The 21847-nt window shown below is 45.7% G+C and overlaps 1 protein-coding gene across 2 annotated transcripts; it reads right to left on the minus strand.

Annotated features, from left to right (window-relative positions):
• Positions 1 to 1022: 1022 nt before the first annotated feature.
• Positions 1023 to 21469, minus strand: tle3a (TLE family member 3, transcriptional corepressor a). Of its 2 annotated transcripts, none has more exons than XM_035156099.2 (21): positions 20959 to 21469; positions 20353 to 20503; positions 19691 to 19791; positions 19418 to 19481; positions 17994 to 18038; positions 13691 to 13753; positions 13346 to 13420; positions 8998 to 9202; positions 8563 to 8570; positions 6917 to 7039; positions 6317 to 6367; positions 6063 to 6215; positions 5463 to 5595; positions 5175 to 5350; positions 5017 to 5090; positions 4678 to 4927; positions 3983 to 4230; positions 3709 to 3856; positions 2929 to 3079; positions 2677 to 2753; positions 1023 to 2380 (listed from the first exon to the last, which is right to left on the minus strand). In XM_035156099.2, the coding sequence occupies exons 2-21, from the start codon at positions 20374 to 20376 to the stop codon at positions 2273 to 2275; spliced, it is 2277 nt and encodes a 758-aa protein (XP_035011990.1). In that variant the 5' UTR covers positions 20377 to 20503; positions 20959 to 21469; the 3' UTR covers positions 1023 to 2272. The 2 variants fall into 2 exon arrangements, with proteins under 2 accessions (XP_035011990.1, XP_035011989.1); XM_035156098.2 differs by having other exon boundaries at positions 13316 to 13420; positions 20959 to 21467.
• Positions 21470 to 21847: the final 378 nt, after the last annotated feature.

Below are 21847 nucleotides of genomic sequence, written 5' to 3' on the forward strand. Positions count from 1 at the left end.
TGTTTGCGTCATGTTTCTGAAGTGGTACTGCATAAAATATCGGCCTTATTGTATCACTCGCAGTTGGGTTGTTTGCTTTCTGTGCTAACACTGCCCAAAGTAAGGTGGTAGATGACGGTGACCACAGTCCATTATGCTACATCGTGACTTTGAGAGCTGCTAAGTTAAAGCCACAGACTGATGTCCATATGAACCTCTTTAACAGTTCTCCTTAGACAGTTGTCAACTCTTATCTGGATGCATTTACAGTCGTTTACTGATGGACTTCCATTTACTGTCAAGGAGAGCCTGTACATGGTGCAGCTGCTGACCAGGAGCATGGGAGCACCCTCACAAGCAGCGCACAGGGCAATGAAAACTTTAACGACACAATTTCTGTTTTTTAGACGAAATACATAGAACCAAGATATATTCAGCATGGCAGGCCGGGTCAACAATAGCATCTGCTCTAGCCAGGTTTCGCTCCCTGTCCCACTGCAGGCTACAGCACAACAACAAATCTAAAACCACCTGAAATTTACTTATTTGCTTATTTAGATGAGAAGTTCGTTAACAGAGGAACATACCAGGGGGACACAGCAAGACTGGCTCTGTCCAAAACAACAAAAACCACCACAGTACACCAGTTAACACATTATTGTTGTTGTTAGTTAGGCGCAGTAACTTATTAGAATCTTGCCTTTAACATGGGATTAGCCATCCAGCAGAGAAAGCAGGAAATTATTGCAACCACCCAAAAAAATAGCAGTAATAGTTTACACTTAGTTTTTGAAACAGATTAATTAAACATGTGTTAATTACTGAGTTGCAAGTCGGTGGATTTTGCTGCATTCAAACAGAGCCTGGCTGCTAGCTGCTTTTAGTCTTTATGCCAAGCTAAGATAATCAGATTCTGAGGGTAGTTTGTTTCTTTTGGTACAGACAAGACATTTTTTATCTTCTTTTACTAACTCTTGACAAAAATGCAGGCACATATTTACCAAAATGTCAAACTCTTACTTTAAAACAAGCAGCAGTCAGGATGATTTTATATAAAAACAGTTTATTGATTCATCAACAACTGTCAACTGTACAATCCTTAGGGATGACGACACGTGTATGCTACCCAGTCTAATGTGTGTTTATGCAGAGACCAGTCCCGTCTATGAGAAGACTGTAGTGGAATATTATGAAATACTGAAGAAAGCAAACAGCATACCCAAAATGTCAAATGTGGTCATGGCTTTGCCTGCCACCATTATGAGTAACCACGTAGGTGTTGCACATCAGTCACAGAGAGTCAAACAAGAGAGGCAATAATTAACTCTTACAGACTGATGACTAAACTGCTGAGTGGAAAAATGAAGATTCATACAATAGTCGTGTTACCAGCCTGAACTCAAGTCACAGCTGCTTCTCCATGAAACCCACCAGTCCTCCAGTAGATAATGATCCATTTTAATGTTACTGAGAGTAGCCAGTGTTCAGGGATAGGTCTTCATTTCAAAAGCTGAATTTCTGCTCATCAGAGCCAAAGGGTAGAAGTAACTGGAAACCCGGATTTTCTCCATCTTCCAGTCTGAAAAAAAGGACATTTCCAGAATTCTCCACTGCTAAAATCCATTGGACAAACGTCTGTGTTCTGTGTTACAGCAAATAGCGAAAAAGAAAAAAAGCTGTTGTCAGGGAGAAAAAAAAAATCCAAATTAGATTTCCGAAAAGGTCATTCTGGACAACGAACGTGAAAAAAAGCGGAGGAGGGGAAAAACTGAAATAGAATATCCTCTTACAAAGTCCTAATCTAATTTCCATCCCCAGAGGGAACAGAGAATCACGGAGAGAACAAGAAAGAACCATCACAAGCGTAACTGGACACCAAAATATAAATCTATAAAAGGCCTTTTATTACTCCATTATGTACACTTTTCACAGGACCTCCAAGGAGAAGCTCCAAATGAAGCGCCGCTTCTAGTTGTGTCATGGAACTTTATCTCCACATTAAAAAGGACGAATAAAAAAAGAAATATCCAACAAACAGAAAAACAGCAAGACATTATTTTCTTCTTAGTGCCTTGGGGATCTGCACTCGCTGTACAAGTGAGGAAGGGCAGAGCCGAAGGACACGGCATCCAGGGCCACATGGGCACCGACGTCCATTTCAGTCTGGCACTGCCAAACCTCCTGCCCGCCCACCCCCGGGCTGCAGGCAACATCCATGCTGTCTTTGTGAGGGAAGGTAGATGGAGTCTGTTGTTCCTGAGCATGAACATGCTCTGATCCAAAGCCGTCCGCTCTAGTAGATCACTTCATACACAGTGGCCTTCTTGTCACCAGAGCCTGTCACAATGTACTTGTCGTCTGTCGAGATGTCACAGCTCAGGACAGATGAGGATTCCTTGGACTGTTTAGAGAAAAAAAAGATAAAGAATCAATTTATTCTTGGAGGGAGTTAACATGCTCAACTGCATTTGAAGTTAAATGGAGAAGATTAGCTGACTACAGGGCAAGATTAGATTGCAGTGACATCAAGTTCTGGCATGATGCCACTCAAAAGACTTCTTTGTCAGGTCAATAATTCAGGTTCGGTTTACACTGATTGGAGAGTCCTGTCAGGCAGCGGTCGCTGTGCCCTTCCTCTCAGAGACAACGGTGCATACTTTTGGCCAGGCTGCAGACAGAGTGTATCGATCTACATACCTGGAATATGCTGGCGCCATAAGGAGTCCTCCAAGCATTCAACAGATTGTCCTTCCCAGTGCTTACAAACCATTTACCTGCAAAGAACAACAACAACAGTGCAATCAGGATTCCTTGAACTAAGAAACAAGAGACATCCTTAAGAAAAGGCTCTGCACTGTTAGCACTAAATAAAAGGTCATTAAAAAGGTCAGGCTAAGGTTCCTCTGTGGTGACGTACAGTCAGTTGACATCATCATCATGTGTACTTACCACAGTAGGCGAACTTGAGAGAGAGGACGCAGCTCTCGTGCAGGTGGAGCTGATATTTGTCAGGCTTTGAGTGGTGGAGCACCTCCACGTTGCTGCTCTCCATACCCACGGCGAGCCACTCTCCGGTCGGACAGTAGCCCAACGAGAAGATCTGGAAACGAGACGGAAAGAGACACCATTTAGAGCCGGGTGCGTCATGTGCCTGTATATACCTTTATGACCCGGTGCAATGTTTGCGTGCTTCTCCCTTTAGAGCCAAATGTCTTCATTTTCAAGACATGTGACTAATGAAATACATCATGAGATACTCACGGGAAGGGCAAAATGCATTTTGGGAAATGTAGTTTGTTAGTGCTCTTAGCCTGCAAAACAATTTTTAAGATGGGATCTAAGCGACGGGAGTGATATGGAAGCAGATAACAGCCGTGTTTCATAGTCATTAACAACGATGAAAATAACAATGAAGAAGAATCAGACCCAGACCATGTGCCTTTTGACCTGCTGAACAAGGCTCAGTCAGTAAGAGACAAGGGAAAAGCCAAATGTTTAAGCTATCAATTGTTTTTTGATTTCATGTCTCTATCTGCTTCAGAGGCCAAGAAAGAACAGTTTTTTTTAAACATTAACAATTCTGTCAGCTCTTCACAAAACCCTCAGGTTTTAGGTGGGTGTTTTCCGACAGTTTTGAGGGCGTTTTTTTATTTGGCACCTTAGGTCTTGATGAGTTAATCTGTGGGTGATCCATCTCCTTCATGTTGCTGATATTTTTCTGTGCTGTACCTGTGATGTGAAATCATGCTGCTGCAGCTGTCGTCCCTCCCTCAGATCCCAGGAGCGAACAGTGTTGTCGAGACCGCCTGTCCACAGCTTAGTGCCATCATGGGATATGTCGATACAGCTAGCACCATCCGTATGACCTTGGAACTGCCTGCAATCAAAGTCAGACAGCATACAAACATTTATTGACACCCTCATTTAAAATTACTCACACATAGCAGCAGTCCTGTTGAGGGCCAAAGCCCACACAGAGTGAATAAGTATTTTATTCCCCCACCTAACAAGAGTCTGGTTGTGCAGGTCCCAAACGGCGATGTTTCCATCACTGCAGCAGGAGAAGCAGACTTTGGCGTCAGGGCTGATGGCCAAGGCGTAGCATGCCGGGGCTGAGGAGGTGAGCTCAGCCTTGATGCGGGGTGTTTGAGAGGCCAGATCCCAGATGGTCAATGTGCTGGCCTCGCCTCCAACAATCAATGTGCGACCATCAGGCAGTAGCTTACAAGAGCGGATGTAGTTATCCCTGTTCTGTTGCACAGAGGACAAAAACGAATCAATACGTGTTCAGGGCAGTGGAGCTACAGATAGATTTAGGAAGAATTCAGTGGGAAAGAGGATGAAAATCGTTCTGTCATAACAAACCAAACTGAGGGTTTTCTCAGAACTGGTCTGAACTGAGTGGGCACGTTTTTAGTTTAATGCATTTACACATTTATTCGGTCAGTTAAACATTTCATATGTCATTTCTGGGGGGGAAATGTTGTGTGGTGTTTATAATTTTTTCCCTCAGTTCTTGCCAAAACTTTCTTCTATTTAATTCCATCACTCAGTAACAGCATTTGAGTAACAGTACATTTGCTGTCAAACTGTCCTCATGTAAAACAATAGCATGTGGTTAAAAACGGTTCATTCCCTTTAGATACACTAAAAGAAGTAAGCGGAAAGATGTCAAACGTGAGTCTGCAGCCTCCTCACCAGACAGTCCAGTTGGGACACAGGACTTTTGCTGCCGGGCTGGCTAATGTCCCAGATTTTGACGCAGCCTTTGCCACCAGTGTAGACGTGGCGTGTGGGGTTGCTGATGGTAACAGCGCACACCACCTCGCCGTGGCTCAGTGTGTTGATCTGACGGGCGTGGCGAGGAATACCGGGGCCAATCAGGGCATCAGGTGGGAAGGGCACAGGCTGCATCTGACCATCTGCACTGACGTGGAAGGAGTAAGCCCTGCAGGAAAAGACGGAGACGCGTTAGTGTCTTACATCTATACTGGGTTTTAAGATGTCTGAGATTAACACCTTTGGTGAGACACTTACGGTTTGCCGCCAGAAATGGATGTGAGGCTGGCTGGAAGGCCTGGTGCTCTCATGTGGGTGTGAGGATCAAACCCCTGAAACGCAACAGGAACGATTTTATCAACACATTCTGGGTGATGTCAAATACAGCTGCATAAATGGGCAGAAAAGGATGTTACCATAGGGGAGCGTCCGTAGGCTGCAGCTGCTGCAGCACTCATCTGAGGCGAGATGTGCAGACCAGCATATACACTAGGACTCGTCAGACCTCCATTCATTTCATGATGGCCCATCATGGCAAAGGGGGTAGGGTAAGAGCCTGCGATGGACAGAGGGGTACGCAAAGCTGGTGCTGCTGCAGACAGAGACAGGAGAAGGATATTGGTATGTTAACATAACAGTATATTGGAAGAGGGATGGAACAAGATAATCTCAGTTGCTATGGGAGAAAAGAGAATGGTGCCAACCTAGAGCCTCCATGCCTGGGGGTTTGCCCAGGATGGGTCTGAGGCCAGGAGTGGAGCTGGTGCCCGGGGTGGGGGCATCGTTGCGGGGGGTGGGAGTGTTGGACTTGAGGCCAGGCGTGGAGGATTTGTCATTCTGCCGAGAGGGAACGAGAGAGCAAGAACATTCATAATCCCGGGAACCCAGGCACTGTGCAGACAATTTGAGAGCAAACTGAACTTAATCCAATCTAATTCTGACAACACTCATAGTCCTGTAGAGCCAAAAACTGCTATTTATTCCAAAACCTATTATGGCCACAATGGAGATGGGGCCGTTTTTTATCCCCTTACCACTTTGGCTTTAATCTTTTAGTGAGGGAGAGGGAGAGAAAAAAATCCTGGAATAGTTAAATACATTGAGCTATTAACAGAGAAGACCTGACTGATCCTGATGCGGGACAATATTATCCCTGACGTTTAGTCATGCACTTAAAGCACTGACAGTCATTCCTAATCCACTGCAGAAAACGTCCTAGATTTATTTGCACATATCCCTTTGCTCGCTCTGCAATTTAAGCCCCTTTCTGTCCCAGTTTGTTAGTAACTCTCTTCATGTCTTACATGACTGAGCTCCTTGGCCTTGGACGACGGGGTGCTTCCAGACGACGCCACTGATGCAGGGCTGTTGGGTGTGTCCTTCTTTGGAGGGCGGGGCTTATCAATGCCATTTTCAGGTGGAGAGTGCACCGGGCTCGCCCGCGGAGTGGTGGGGTCCTGGAGAAACACAGCGAAAAAATTATTTCATATTTATGCAAGTGTTTCATCTCACTCCACAACCACGTGCGTCATTTACAATTTCATGCTGCACTGCTTACCTCATTAGACACATCTACCACCAGGTCATCACTTTTCTCTCCGTCACTGTCCTGTAAAGTTAATTGGAAAATTAGTCACCTCGATAAATCTTTTTTAATGAAATCAATGAAATATGTCTGACTACGGGAAGGCTTAAGGAACACTTAAGCCGTTTTCAGACCTGCACTCTGGAAAACGTCCGCACAATTGGGACCGGACTTTTTCCTGATGTTTGCCTTTCACAAATGAACAACGCACGAAGTGTTCACCACAACACAGAAATCTCCGGATGTTAAACTAAGGGGTGGTGTAGGAGGCAGGATGTAGCGTATTGGTTTAGTTTTTTTCAGGTTTGCCACTGTTGCGTGTTAGAAATGTCATCAACACGCCTACTCACTCGCGGTGAAACATCCGGTGAATCTCCTGCTGTGTTCTCACATTGGCTTGGAGTTTGTACTGTGGGCTGACTGGAGAAACTCAAGAGAAAGTCCAGAGCCTCTCACTCGGCCATTTGTGTTCTCATATACAGCCCCTCGGGAGATTATCCGGAGTTCAGTGCACGTCTGAAAGCAGCTTGAGTGTATTTCTATAAACGTAGATAAATTCCTTCAGTGTCTTACATATCTGCTCATGCTGTCCTTCTCGTCCACTTTGCGTTTCTTCGAGTCCAAACTGTAGTCAGAGGAGCTGCGGTGCTTCTCGCTGGCTGTGCGTAAGCTTTCTGATGGGGATATAGAGTTATTCTGCAAAGGGAAAACCAAACACTTTATTACCATTTTGTCTTCCATCATAAAAAGAAAGCAGTGAGTCATTCATCCATTACAAATCCACACAGAACACACTATGCCAATGCAAATACTAAAAACATGCCTCATTCACAAAACTAAGGATGCCGCAGACTCTTAAAATGCAGCTGCAGGCCTGTTCCTCACAGTACCCTGACACCAGCCAAGCCCAATCTCACACACAAGCCTGTCCCTGGCCACGCAACAGAATGGGCCGTTATCTGAAGTTAAAGGGGAGGGGGCTTGTTTTCTGAGCTGGGCTCCCTCCTCCTCATAACTGCACAACAAACAGCCTCACAGGGACATGAGCAGTGTGTTGTGGCTGAACAGAGGGCCTTTTCTCTGGAGTCAGTCAGGCTAAGCGTGAGAGAGAGAGGGGAGGAGAGACAGAGAAATAGAAGGGGTGACTGTATGTTGTGGGCATCGGGCATCAATTGCCGCAGCGTGCTTAGGAACCATGTCAGCTCAGGCTTTGAGCTCCGATAAAGAAAGAGAATCTATATCCTGCCAGTGGGCTCGGCAGCGTGGGACTGACTGCTGCTTCTTCATGGAGCCTGCCTGCCCACACAAGCTGGGACAGCTCACTCCAGTCGCCAGCAAAATTGGAGGAACTAGGCAGGTGTCCAGCAGCTTTCACAGGAGTTTGCCATTTGCCTGCAACCTGCCAAGTCCTCCTGATTCTCCCCGTCCCCTTCCTCTGAGGACCAAAGCAACGACACGGACTATGTCAGCAGCAGCCCAGAGACGTGAACAAAGGCCGATGGACTAGCAGTCTGGGCAAAGGGCCACTGTCTGCATAATGGCTGACTTTTAAAGAGATGCTTAGCGTGACTCATTAACCAAAGTCACCACTCTGCTATCAGATGACCTGGGACAAGAGCGCAGAAACAAAACAGGCCTGCTAATCGCCCCAGGAGTTCCATTTCTTCAGACATGACTGCACCCATTCAGCCAGGCTGGCCTACAGAAACACAATCTCACCGGCCCATCACAAGCCATCAGAGATCGCAGCCATTCAAATCAAATGCTTTAGCAGCTCCAGCCAGACAGGGTGGAGAGATAGAAAACAAAAACAATCCACCATTTTTTGGATCATAAATATTCATCACATGCCAGAGAGCAGAAAAAGCGAGTTGGTAAACAATGGAGACAGAGGAGGGGATAGAATAAATCCTTTAAGAAGGGGAAGTCCAAGTCTTTCTGCAAATGTGATGAAATTACAAGACTTCTAATCTCTCCAGCATGATACCAGTCATTTCCGTTCTGGATTAAACACACAGGATTTACATTTCAAACTACATTTCTAATTAATAATTTTACTGACAGCAGATTACAACAAGGCACAGAATTCACAGTAACATGCAAAGCAAGAATCTTTACTTACATTAAATGTAAATTAGTTAATTTTACAAATGAATTAGAAAACCAACAAGTCTTGCAAATAAAAACATATAAATACAGTTGTTGGTTCGTACACTCACCGCGTTCTCTGTATCGCAGACATTAAAATGGTGGCCGAGGTGATGATGAAACCAAGTGGAGCAAAGAGAAACACACATCAGTTAGCGTATCATAACAGATGCTTCTGGTTGAACGTGTGAGAATCATCTGCAGGGCACATGGCCCCTCTTATCACCGTGTGTTCGGCTGTTGAATAGCTTATACAGTCATGGGCTGGGAATGTACCAGCTCATTACCCAGACAGAATGTGAACAGACAGGATGTGCTGCACACCTAAGGGCCCTAGGATTCGGCTCTATAGAGTGAGAAGCACTCCGCACCAAATTGGCTTTTCCTTGTTTAACAACTATATGCCAATGTTAAAATTAATACACATTTCAATTCTTCAAAACAAACTGGTTTAGCCGCTAATGCCTAATTGGACAGTCATATGCCACGCCAGTTCAACTCCTCACCTCTGTGCTCCAGATCGTGATGGTTTTTCTCATCCTTCACGGGGAGGTGGGCTTGGCTGCCCAGAGCGCCAAGTGCGAGCAGTCCTGATCCAGCGCTCGTCACGGGCGGGAGGCCGGGCGGCTGCAGGCCCGAGGGGTGAGGTGGCATCTGGATCGGAGGCCCGTGAGCGGCATGGGAGAGGTGCTGTGCCTGAAGCTGCTGCTGCTGTAAGTAGACAGGGGAGACAAACAGAGAGAAACCGAGTGGGTCGGAGGGAATAAGCAAGGCATAACCACACACTAAACATGAGGCTGATCAGTTAAACCCCACACGATATTAGCACATTCACACATCTATTACTGTCAGGATCAGACAGCAATCCCCTTCAGTGCTATTTCCATACCAGGCCAGGGTAGCATAAGCCCCAGATCTGTGCCGAGGAGAGTAGAAGTTGTGACTCACAATCGTCTGCTCAACACGTCTGAACGCATGAGGCGCAGGGCAGGAGACGCTCAGTCACACAGTGTTAGCAGTGCACGATGAGTCAAAACCAAAATGATGGGAATATTTTTCATTCTACATTTATGACAGAGAGAAAAATCTGATTCAACCACCGCTTCCCACAGAGGGAATATTTCACTTTGGGTCTACTAGCGCATTTCATACTGCAGCACCACAGCCCTCCTCACTCCTCTGCCACCAGTGAGTTGAGCAATCCTCTTAAGGAACATGAAGCTGTGTGGGAATCTGTCAGCCTGTGGGCTAAACAACTACCTGTTTTTTTTAACGCTTCAAAACCACAGCCGACATCTATTCACTCCTCTCATATTCACATTCTTGGATTAACAGAACATGAATCATTTGCACACCCAAACTTAAAGAGACTGAGGGAACAGTAAGTGCTAGAAGCTGGCACGCCTTCGCTCTCACTCTGAGCATTCAAGTGTGTGAGTGTAAGTGTGTGCGTGGGTAAGTGTGTGCGTGTGTGTGTAAGTGCGTGTACATCTGGAAGGCTGCTCCGGGAGCCTGGACCAGGGGTCCCATGCTGGCACTCACTCAACCCTCCAATATTCACCATCAATATTTGAAAGGCACAGGGAAATGGATGGGAGTTAAAAGGCACTCAGCATGGAAGTAAGCAGTTTAAAGCAAGGTTAAATAATACTTAGCTGAGACACCAATAAAAACATCAGCAATTTATTACTCGTCTACAAGCCCGCTGAATAATGCAGCTGCTGTTACAGCATGCACCTCCCGTCTTTTACAAGACGCGCTTCCATCACTGACCATTTATGGCCATTTAAGGAATATTAGGCAATTTTGGTCGTGGTAAATCACAGCAGTGCAACAATGGGGTGAATGTGCCCAACGCATAGTTAAAAATAAATTAACTCAGTAGGAATTTGCTAATAAATTTACTTTTCAAAACAGATATTCAAAAAAGGGCACATACTATAAAAATAAATCATATCTGGAGGGCGTTTTTAATTGCATCTTGCTTTCTGCATTATGTACCCTGGGGGAAGAGGGGACTAGATTGGAAGATAGTATGGTTTTTAACTTGCAACCTCGTCCTTTGCTCCATAGGACAGATGTCAATCCAATTACAAAATATACCCAGGGCAGAGAGCGTGAGTGAGACCGGAGAGTGAGCGAGAAAGTGAGTGTGTTATAATATTGTGTCCATGAGGGAAATTAAGGAGCCAGTTCATTGGCAGGGGAGAGCCATCCTTGCTCATTGTGTTTAATGAGGCACTGATGGGTAATATGCATGGTTGATCAGCAAGAGCCCTCATTAGAGGGCCATAAATGAAGACAATAATAAATAAAGAAAGGAGTCTGGCCTATTTCCACTAATTTAATATTTCAAGATAAAGACCTACTCTTTGCCCCTTTTTCTCTCAGACTGAGTGTAGCTAAAGGAAAAAACAAGACCCACACAGAAAGGCAGAAATGAGCAGATGTATTAAAGTGGTCTCCAGTGTACTGACTAAACTATTGTGAAATACATCGCACTTGGGCAGGAGAAATGCCATGCAACAAGCACAAGCACTTCAAGCCCAGACGTGTCCATTAACAACAGTATGACATATCCAGATATTAGTGGATGTCACTGACCATGAGAGCAAGGTAGTCAGTTTGCTGGAAAGGAGGACAGAAAATCTTCAGGGCAATAGCTGCCCTAGATGTTTTCTTTTCATTATTGTTCACTGAAATCGATGGAGTCACAAAGAAAAATCGCTTTACTCATTGTTCAGCATCCGTTTAAAACAAAGCCATACTGTGGGTTTATCCAGGTGGCCACTTGCAGGGAGAACCGTGGGCTTATCTGGATATTTGTATGTGTCTTCTAGTCAAACAGGAAGCAGCACCAGTCAGGTTCATCTCGACATGAGCAGCTGCCCTAGTTGCATCCTATTAATGGCCCTCGGTCCCATCAATAAGGCATGCATCTGGATGCTGTCTGTCTGCCTGGCACGCTCTTTCACCCCACCTTGCTTTACAATATGCATGAGGATTTTGGCATGCCTACAGAGCTCCTCAATGAATAACGAATGGAAGGGTATTCGTAAAACATACAGTAGCTACATTTCCACCTCCTCTGACACGAGCAAGCAGCATGACTTGGGAGGAGGCCGGAGTGTTTCATAAATCAGGGCGAGGTGCCAAACACTGCCACATAACTGGGATCAGGAATTGGCGAGTCAGCCTTCTGTGCCATCAAATATTCTATAAAATGTAGATGCCAATTTTTTAATTATAGATGAAGATCAACAAAGAGTCACGGGGAAAATATCACAGACACAGATTCAAGAGTACAGCCAATATTCCTATGTTATATTGTTCCCAACGTGAAAACACACGTACACAGGAAGGAGCCACAAACCAAATTAGCTTTTCTTAGGGATCAACTGCTCCTTGCAGCTGCTCTGCTTTAGTGTAATAAAGCATCTGTTTCAGTCCAGCAGATAAAAACAAACAGCTCTCCACCACCTATTGAATTCCACTATGTGCCGAAAGTCATCAAGTCAGCCTTCTGGGCAGGCCTCTTACGCATGCTAAAGACTCTGCAACATTCAACTGTAGTAATAAGATCACTGATGGCTGGAGCTTTGTAATGAGAGGGAAACCAATCACTTCTCTTTCAGAAGGGCCCGGGCGAGCGCCGCTGATCAATGAGGAGCAGGTGGTATTCTGAAGCCGTGATGAACCACCATACAGCTCGGTGCTGCAGTGTGCACAGAAAACAGCATAGCGGCAGAGTTGAGACTGCTGACTGCTGTCTGTACCGTCTCAGCGAGCTCGCAGCAGCACTGGCTGCGTTCTGCTCACGCTCAGCCTTCTAATTCCCACAGCTATCCAGGTCAGCAGTGAGGGATGAGGCTCCTCGTTAAAACCTTAGCCAATTAAAGCAATACGTGCTGCGAAGGGGATCTCAAGAGCTCTCAGGCTCGCATTTATAAACACACAACGAGGCAGTGAAGATGCCACAGAGACCCGAGCTGGAACAACAAACCGGCTCTTGAGGGCTACACTTGTTGTGTATATAGTATAAATTTATTGGTGAATATGGCACAAAATAAAAAAAATGAACACATTCGATTCAAGAAGAGGCAAATCTGCACTATAAAGCTGTTTTCAGACATGAACTGCGGAGGATGTCGGAGAAATGGAGTCCGAACTTTCTCTGGAGTTCGCCTTTCACATATGCAGCAGGAGATTCTCCAGTCAGACGCGTTCACAACAACAAATTAGTCTCTGGAGTGTTCAGGCAAGAGATGGCACACCATACACAGGCAGGGTGTAACATATCAATTCCGCTGTGGAGGTCACACGTTTTTGTTTAAAGCATATTGAAAATTCTCGAATCGTGTTTTCTTTCCAAGTTGAGTTTTTCATCATCTACATGTATGGCACCTCTTTTTCATTCTGAGAAATTCATATTCTTTTTGCGTCCGTCATGTGTTAGAAACGTCATCAACATGCCCACTCACTCACAGTGAATCTTCTGAATAATCTCCTGCTGCGCTCTCACATGTGCTCATGAGTTTTTACTAGGGAGCTGGCAGGAAACACTCCAGAGAATGTCCGCAGCAGCTGACCCCGACATTTGTGTTCGCATATACATCTCCTACGGACAATTCCAGGTGATTATCCGCAGGTCAGTGCATGTCTGGAAGCAGCTTAACTTTAGCATGTGAAGTTTCACATTATATCAACAAAATACTTGGAAGGCTTTTAATGTGTAAAAATACAATTAACAGCTATTGATTATCTTCTGTGCAGATTTGCCTATAACCAAGGTCAAATAAAGGAATAAAAAGGGGGTATACACACGGTGAGAGGCAGATTGGGAAGTCCACGTACCCCGATGATAGCATTCAGCTCGGTCATAGTCACCTGCTTTGCCCGCTCCACTGCCTGAGCAACCTGCTGTTGGTGCTGTGGGGAGACATTTACAAAAGATTATTGGGACAAGTTCACATCTATCACACACCCACTTATTCCACCTCACTTATCTGTTAGTTTCACACTTAATTTTCACAGCACTGCTGCAATTTTAAAAGCAACGACAAATGCCAAACACATTACTCCCCAACTGCTTAGCCTGAAACTGATTTGAAGTAGTATCTTTAGAATACATGCAACAACAAGTAACTTTATTTGAGCATTAAACTGTGACATTGTTTGGGAGCCCCATTGAAAACTCACCTCTTGAGACAGGAAAGGCATAATTTGAGCTAAAATTGCGTTGAGCCGTTTGGCAATCTCCGTCTGCAGAAAACAAAAGAGGAGCAAAAATGAGACGTTAAAGTATGAAACAGACAGTGACTTCATATAACCCCGCCTCTAATGTTTACACCGATTAAGTCAATTGCTGCGGCAATCAGAACTGCTTGACTCGACATCCTCTAAACAGCGTGATATTGACATTTGAAATATTTAAAACATTAGGAGAGCCCAGGGGGATGGAGCACAGCTGTGCTGAGAGTGCACTCCATGCTAAACGGATATGAGCAGGCAAAGTGCTGCTGAGTTGAGAGGATCCTCTCTCGCTCTGCCCTTCTTCCCCTCAATCTGCAACTGTGATGTCCTGCAGTTAACCTCCGAGTTAAACCACGAAACCACACCCCAGGAAGTGAGGCCCACTAACCAGACTGCGCTGTTTACTTACATGTGAAAGTGAAGGCAGCTTACATTAAGGGTTATAACTGCAGATTGAGCAAAGATTAGAAACCATAATGACCTCCAGGGTAACACACCTCAACTCTAGGATCAATACCATTAGAAGAGAGCCTACCAGCCTGTAAATGTAAGGGGCGCAGAGCTGGAGCTCCGCCTTCCCAACACTGAAGGCCAGGCACTGCAATCAGCTGCCCAGCGCACCACCCTCCCAACCTCCCGTCCATCCCCTCAACCCTCTCTCCATTCTCCTGCTTGTCTACCAACTGCCATGGCAACGGCTGCAGCCCTATCTTGCTGGGATCATTATGCAAATGGCACCTCTGCTTGACCGTAACAGGCTTTAAAATCATATTACGTGCTTGGAGGCAGGTCATTAAATTGGATTTTCAGCCTGTCGATCACATGAAAGTAGCAAATGAATAGTGAAAAAATAAGAGCAGTGGGAGGAGGTGTGATCTGACCCCCTCTCCTGTAAAAACACTGCACAGCCAGCTTGCTCCGCTTCCTCCCTTCTTCCTCTAGTTGGGAGACGAGACTCTCAGGTTCTAGCTCAGCACTGGGAGCAGAAAAATAACAGTGCCAAAGCTACATCATCTATGGAATTTATGAGCTGCAGTTCAACCCAGGGCCACTGCGGAACACAAACACATCACAGGGATTTTCTCAGATTTTTCATTTGGAGCTGCACACACAATGTACTTTGCAGACTGCCAGCTTATTTATTACACATGGCAGAAATGCCAGGCAGTTTTGGCAGCCAGACATATTACCTCTGAGCCGAGCCAGAGAGATTGGAGAGTAATGTCCAACAGAACGAGACCCGCTGACCCAAGCTGCAACACGGATAGCCACTTAGCCGGGCAAGCCGGCAGGACAAACAACCAGCTAAAGATGAAATATCAGATGAAACGATGTAAAGCCTGGGATCAGAGGTAATAATGTGAAACAAATATGTGGTAGCATGTGTTATGGAAAGTACAGCAGTGCATGAGATAACGCTGATTATAAATTGATTACTGTCTGCAGACAAGAAGGACAATGAACCCAAGCCTCCTGTGACACACAATAAATGTGACCTACAACCAATGAAGCAATAGAAGAGTTAGATAAAGGTTTTATGGGCATTAGTATTAATGCAATGTAGTAAGTGCTCTTGCAAGAGCTCAAGAAGGCCCTCAGAAATAGTTGAAAAGCTACCGATGTATAATCCATGTTTGTTGAGATAAGCCATGTCAATAGCAGTCGAACATTTGACAGGATTTGTGAGAAGGCCTTGAGCGAAAAGTCCATTGCTCTGTAGCTTAGTGTCATGGTGACAGCTGGCTGGGAGAGGTCAGGAGGTGGCTGATCCACTGTGCCCTAAACAACTGGCAGCCTCCCCAGCCTCACAACATGTAAATACATGGAAAAGGCATCAACTCAGCTCACCACTGCTGTCAGAATAGATATAGTGCAGTGCCGCGAGGATTTTTTTTGTTCCACTGGCAGATAAAAATGGGGCTGTTGCCACTTTAAGCAGATGACAGCTTGGCCCTTGAGAGGCCAGCTTTGCGCTGCTGCTACACAATTACAGGTACTCGGACCTGTGTAGCACCACTTTAAGAGCACTCTCAGGCTGGCTTGTCAATGCTGTGCAGAAAGGTATTCGCCTGTTGCTATCAGCGGCAGCGAAATGGAGTGGAGACACTGATGAGTATTAAATACAGAGGGAAAACAACTGGTGGCTCAGGTCACATGATCCATTTATAAACGATACTTGACGAGTCAGATTTAGAGGGCCTCCAACTTGTCCAAGATGACGACATCGCCCGTTTCCTGATTTTACAATTAGGATGAAAATTAAAACAAGTACTCAGTGACGCTTGTTTCCACTTAAGTGAGATGTTGAAAAAGCCTCACAGTCGTTCAAGGATTAATTTCTTTTTGGCATTTGAAGTTATCAGTATTGATCTCAGGGAAACCAATAGCCTGCCTGAAAGACTGCACGAGTCATTACAAGGATTAACCTCGTCAGCTGTCAGCTGTCAAAAGATGGCTTCAATCTTAAGACAATAAACCAACAAAAACAGCAAACATTAGCTTCATGCTAAATGTTAAAAAACTAAATATAAATACTCAATTCCAGTGCACTTCCACATGACAGCAGTGGTTGATGTAACAAAGTAAATTTACTTTAGTAAGTAAGTACCTTTTTCATGTATCTGTACTTTATATTCAGGTAATTTTCACTTTTACTCCACTACATATATCAACAAATATCCGTACTTTCTACTGCACTACAAAGCATTTGTAGCATTTGTACTTTTATGTAAGTAAAATGTTGAGTTTTTCCTCCACCACTGCATGACGGGATATAAGCTTGATGGCGAGGAGAGCCACTTTTCACTGCACGTCTCTTTTGTATGGTCCCTGCTGGCAGACCATGTTAGCTGTGACCCTGGGGTATGGCAGATAAGTTTGCTACTTAGCAAAAGCTTCCCACAGCCACTGCTCTCATGTCTGTGTTACAACTACAGGTAACAGCCAAATCTAACTGAGCCTCACCAACACCCGGGCCCATAAACCCTGTGCAGCTCTTGGAAACAAGCACCAGATGATGGTGATTACTGGCTGACATCACGCAGCAGAAATTAGCCTTTTGCATCCACATACTGTCACGCCTGATAGACACGGATCAGATAACACTGCCACATCGGTCCATCTGAGCTGCGGCGGTGTGTGCATTCCGAAATCTGAATTATGTCCCTGCACAGTAATGAAAAAGGCACAGTAAGAGGAATGGATTTCCTCACTATGGAATAAATAACCTGGCAGGAAAATAATATGCCTGTGTGCATCCAATAATCTATCCTCACCCTGCATGTTAACCACTCCCCCATCTTCTCCTCCTCCCCTGCCCGAGCCTTAAGGTGGAGGAGCTGCACTGACGGGCCCACAGTGTTTGCTCACAAACACTCCGTTCAGCAGGTTAGGGCCCCACTGATGAATTATTCAAGCACTTCCATCAGCTCTGTTGAGGTTCCTGATAAAAGTCAGGCGCTAAAATGGATCAGTCGATTAACCTGTTTACACAGAGCTGGGCTGTCGCCCCTCCCCCAGCTCTATTCTTCAACTTGTCTCCAGCTCCCATCCCCCTCCTCTTCCCCTCTGGTTGGCGATAAGTGCCTGACAGAAGCTATCAGAGCAGCCAGAGCCCTGACAGACATGTGGCAGTGTGACACAGGGCCTAGACACTGATGGATCACCCTCCCCGCACAAATCCACCATGCCCCCAATACTGTCGTTAACCAAGCTGGGCTGTCACAAGACCGGGGACCGCCTCGCTGGTTTAAGAGCAGCGTGCATGGGAATCTCAGGATTACTCATTCATACAATCTTTATCTCTTTGAGCATCGGTCTGATTGATCTGTGGAGCAATGCCAGATAGGATCTTTTGATGGAGATAAGGGCATAATAAAGGGACAAAAGGGCTTTTGCCCTGCTCTTGTAATTACTGTTCATTTAAAAAAAAGCAGACCTATCAGCAATCCTCTCCTTTTAATCATGAAGTCAAAGGCCGAGCCTGCCAAAGTCTACCTTTAATCTTATCAAAAGGCTGAGACAAATCCTGTCTTTACACCACTCGCAAACTTCAAAAAAGGTCTTAGGAATTATACAAGTGGTGATACTGCCTTGTTTGTTCGCAGCAGATCCACCTGTTCACAGCCTATTACCGATACTCGGCTCAGAACAGTTCACAGCCAGTAAGCAGCTCCTCCTGGGTCTCGTATCCCCTGACACTGCGGAAAACCAACCAGCTGAAAAATACGAGAAGCATGATGGTACGTACCTGTTTGTGCATCTCTATGTTGAGCCCGTAGGACATCTCGTAATACTGGAAGGAAAACAAAGATGTAATTGTTATTTTAATAAAGTTGACATCTACAAACAGGTTGTCCAAATGCTTCCTTTCTTTAACAAAAATATTTGTATAGAAGAAGCTTTTGTTTATTTTTAAACTCACAGGATTTCAAAATAAAAAAAACACACTAAATGTAGCCACAAATCAATATTTTTATTGATCACTACACTGATTACATCATCCCAGGGTTTTAATACAATCCATCTCCTGTGAGCAGATGTGATAAACTACAATCAGACAAAACAAGAGTTCTTTGAGCAGCCGACAGCGAATATCCAATAAATCTATATTTTCTCTTTTTTTGTTTATTGCGTGGGCACAGAGAAGAAAGGACCTGATTTATTGATCATCATCTTAAGCTCTCAGATCTCCAGGATGTCTGTTTACTTAGCGTAACACGATTGCTCAACACTTGATATTTCAAGCCAGGTCAGTCTGTCTGGCTGAAATGTAATCCGTGGAGCCCACAAGTGGCAGGCAGGGCAGAAATGGCTTTCCAGTCAGCGTCTATTTGATGAGGCCAATGCATTATTCAGTCCATTAGCTTCTTCGAAAATTACTCTCAAACAAGAGAGCCATTCTGTCTGAGATCAGAGCCCCACAGCCGTGGCGTAACCTGACACCTGGTGCTGGCTGTGGGATACTTTCCTACATGTTTACCTAACCTCCTCCCTGTCAGGCTGACATGTTGTTTTCCTGTGAAAAGAATGTTTAACTTAAGCTTGCGTCTATTGGTTTAAGTCATCCCCGGTGTGTTTACCTGGGACAACAGAGCGCGCTGCCACTGAACAGCCTCCTGCGTCACGTCTGAACTGAATTCCTGCATCATAGGCACACCTATGTTTTTCTAAACTGGTGATAAATTAAAAGGTATACCAATTAAGGTTTTCCGCAGAAACTGACTTAGACCTCTAGCAAAATAACCTGCAGCATGTTCCTGTGTCCTCCATTTTGTTTGCTGTGGTGCATTTTCCCACACACTGCTCTGGCCCTCCACCATCAGCTCACACCTAATTTATGGCCGTGCATATGTCTGAGCGTGTCTCCTAGGAGAATAATCAGATCAGCACACACAGAGGGCAACGCTGCAGTCGACCCTTGGAGATCAGGGGCACGCTATAATGGAGCCGCAGCCCACAGCCGCCTGCCTGTCAGGAAGAGATCCCCCGTAACAACCAGCTACATCAAACCCCCCTCCCCTGGGGGCTTTCACAGGCCTGTACCTGACACTCAGCCCGCCCTTACTACCACACAGGTGATCACAATAGTCTGTCTCACTCCACCCCAACTAGATCTTCAACAAGCCTTGCAATTTGGACCCATAATTGCTGCCTATTGTAACATAATCTTACCATGACATAGTGGCGTTGCATCTCCGTCTTCTCATTGGCCAGTTTGTCATACTCCACCTTGAGACTAAAATAGAAGGCAAGGTGTCAATTTCAGGCTTCTCTATCACTTCAATAACACACACACTTAACCACTTGACAGCAGTGTAAGGAAGGGAAAAAATGTCATTTTTCTCGTTCCTGCAGACGTCAACAACCAACTATCGCCCTTTAATATTCAACAGAGAGTCGGGGTTGACTCCGTCTTTCTCTGGTGATGTTCTCTGTAATCAGTACCTGTGATATTGGGCTTGCAGGAACTGGAATTCATCTTTAATCCTGTCACAAGACTCTGCTACTGTGAATTTGAAGCCAGGCTGACCGGGCTGATGTGGAGGCTGTAAGAAGGATGTTAAAAGACAAAAAAAAGGAGAGAAGAGAGAAATCACATCAGATGAGTCCAGTGCCAGTGGGAGGACGTGTTCATCTTCTCAGCTCTCACATTAGACGCACTTTCAAGATCACATCTCCTCTGCAGTTAAGCAGGACATTCTGAGCAGGTGGGTCGGCCTCACACCTCCACCAACTAATAACATGACACTGAAAGGCTTTCACTCGAACAAAATAATGTGAAACCCACTTTCAACAAAAAATGAATTGAAACCCACCACCTGTCTCCATATATTCAGCAGTCGTGTGTTAGTGCACGGCTGAGTAAACATCTCCAGGCGTGCAAACCCATCTGCATCCATTTACCACTAAGTGCGTGTTCTGATGTAGGATAAACGCATCATAATATGACCGTATAGAAATTTGATGAGCTGCATTATGAGGGTGGAGAAAAACGCTTGCATGGACAGGAGGGCACAGCCTGGAGCCATGTCAACAGCATCATGCGTTGTCACATCAACATGTAAAGCTCATATAGTGAAGTATACAGGGGAAGAGCTTTTTCTTACCGGATGTCGGCCTTGTGGATACATCTTGGGGGGGAAATAAAAACCCTCTCCTTTGTTTATGTCTCCAGTGTGCAGGTCGTTTTGAGGAAAGATGGTTTTTCAGATGTGCTCAGAGAGGGGGTGGTGGGGGGCAGGGGAGGTCGAGAAAATCCTGTGTTGGAAAAAATGACGCGGTTTAATAATAACAGTGACGAAAAATATAAAACATAATAATAATAATTAAAAAACACAGTTAATAAATAGTCCGGGCAACAAACCGGCTACTAATTGTAAGGAGGAATTTAAAAAAGCTGTATACTTGTTAGTCCTCGATGACCTTAAACCTAGGATCTAAATACAACAAAAAGAAAGCCACACACAATTTAAACTGCCGCAAACACACGCGCGGAGGCTGCTACTTTTTTCGACGCAGAATTCTGCGTTCAAGCCGCTGCCCCCTGTGACTCAGTCCTCCCCCGTCGCCCGAGCACAGCCCCCCGGGTGTACAGGACGTCCGCGGGCCGGTCGGAGCCGCGCAGCGAGCGATGGAAAGCGGCTACATCCGCTCCCCCCCCCCTTCTCCCTCAAATAAAAACACGCAGAAAAGAGAAATCAACAGCTACGTACCCGTGCGCGCTGACCGTCCGTCCGTCCGACTTTTTCTTATTCCTGAAGAAGGAGGGAAGCAGCAGAGCGGGCTGTAATTCATGCATTTAATCCAACGTGAGCGAGCTGGATCCAGACAAGCATCCTCTCCCTCTCCGGAGCGCACCCGGGCCACACTGGCGGAGAGAGACGTTGGCGCGGTCGTGCTCGAATAAACTAGTTTCTACCTCCGAGGAGCGTGCGCCTCTCCGCCGCCGAATAATCCCGCAGAAAAGAGGAGGAAAAAATATGAAAATACGCCTCCGAGGTCCTGTCTTCCGACTCGAGCGGGCTCGGTTGGATTCTTTAAAAGCGTAACACGGTCCTCTCCACGATCTCGCGTTTCCCCCCCTCGGTCGTCCAGCTTTACTCCGGTTGCCACACACAGGCACAAGGCGAGGAAGGGGCCGAGCTGCCCGTGAAAGCGGCGCGATCCGTCCAATCGGATTACTGCGGAGGGAGCCCGGTCCCGTCTGCCTATCGGAGAGCGACGGCCCCCACGTGGGGCGCGAGGAGGCATGACATCATCCGCGCACGGATCCACAAGGCGGCGGCATCATCATCATCATCATCATCCGTGTCCGACAACAACAACAACATGGATGTGCCGGTGGTGATGTCTGAAATCTGACAAATCCCACATCCAAGCTTCATCTTTTATAAAGTTGATTTTATTTGGGGGGGCTGAGACCACCACCGGCGGGACGGGGGAGGCGGAGGGAGGGTGTGTGTGTGTGTGCGTGTGTGAGTGAGTGTGTGTGTGTGCAACAACCATACTTCATTTTTATCCCCATACAAGGAAGCAGGGGTGTGTGCGTGTTATTCTGTGCAACGTTGTAATAAAACGTGTAAAGAAACAATGATCGGGTTC

This window comes from Hippoglossus stenolepis, chromosome 5, assembly GCF_022539355.2.
Source record: "Hippoglossus stenolepis isolate QCI-W04-F060 chromosome 5, HSTE1.2, whole genome shotgun sequence".
NCBI lineage: Eukaryota > Metazoa > Chordata > Actinopteri > Pleuronectiformes > Pleuronectidae > Hippoglossus > Hippoglossus stenolepis.

Bases quoted from the DNA above. Each gene is read 5' to 3' on its own strand.
- tle3a (XM_035156098.2), bottom strand. From the start codon at position 20,376: ATGTATCCACAAGGCCGACATCCG. The intron at 19,792-20,352 runs GTAAGAAAAAGC...TCCTTCTTACAG, and splicing joins ATCCACAAGGCCGACATCCG to CCTCCACATCAGCCCGGTCA. The intron at 6,216-6,316 runs GTAAGCAGTGCA...GTGTTTCTCCAG, and splicing joins TGGTAGATGTGTCTAATGAG to GACCCCACCACTCCGCGGGC.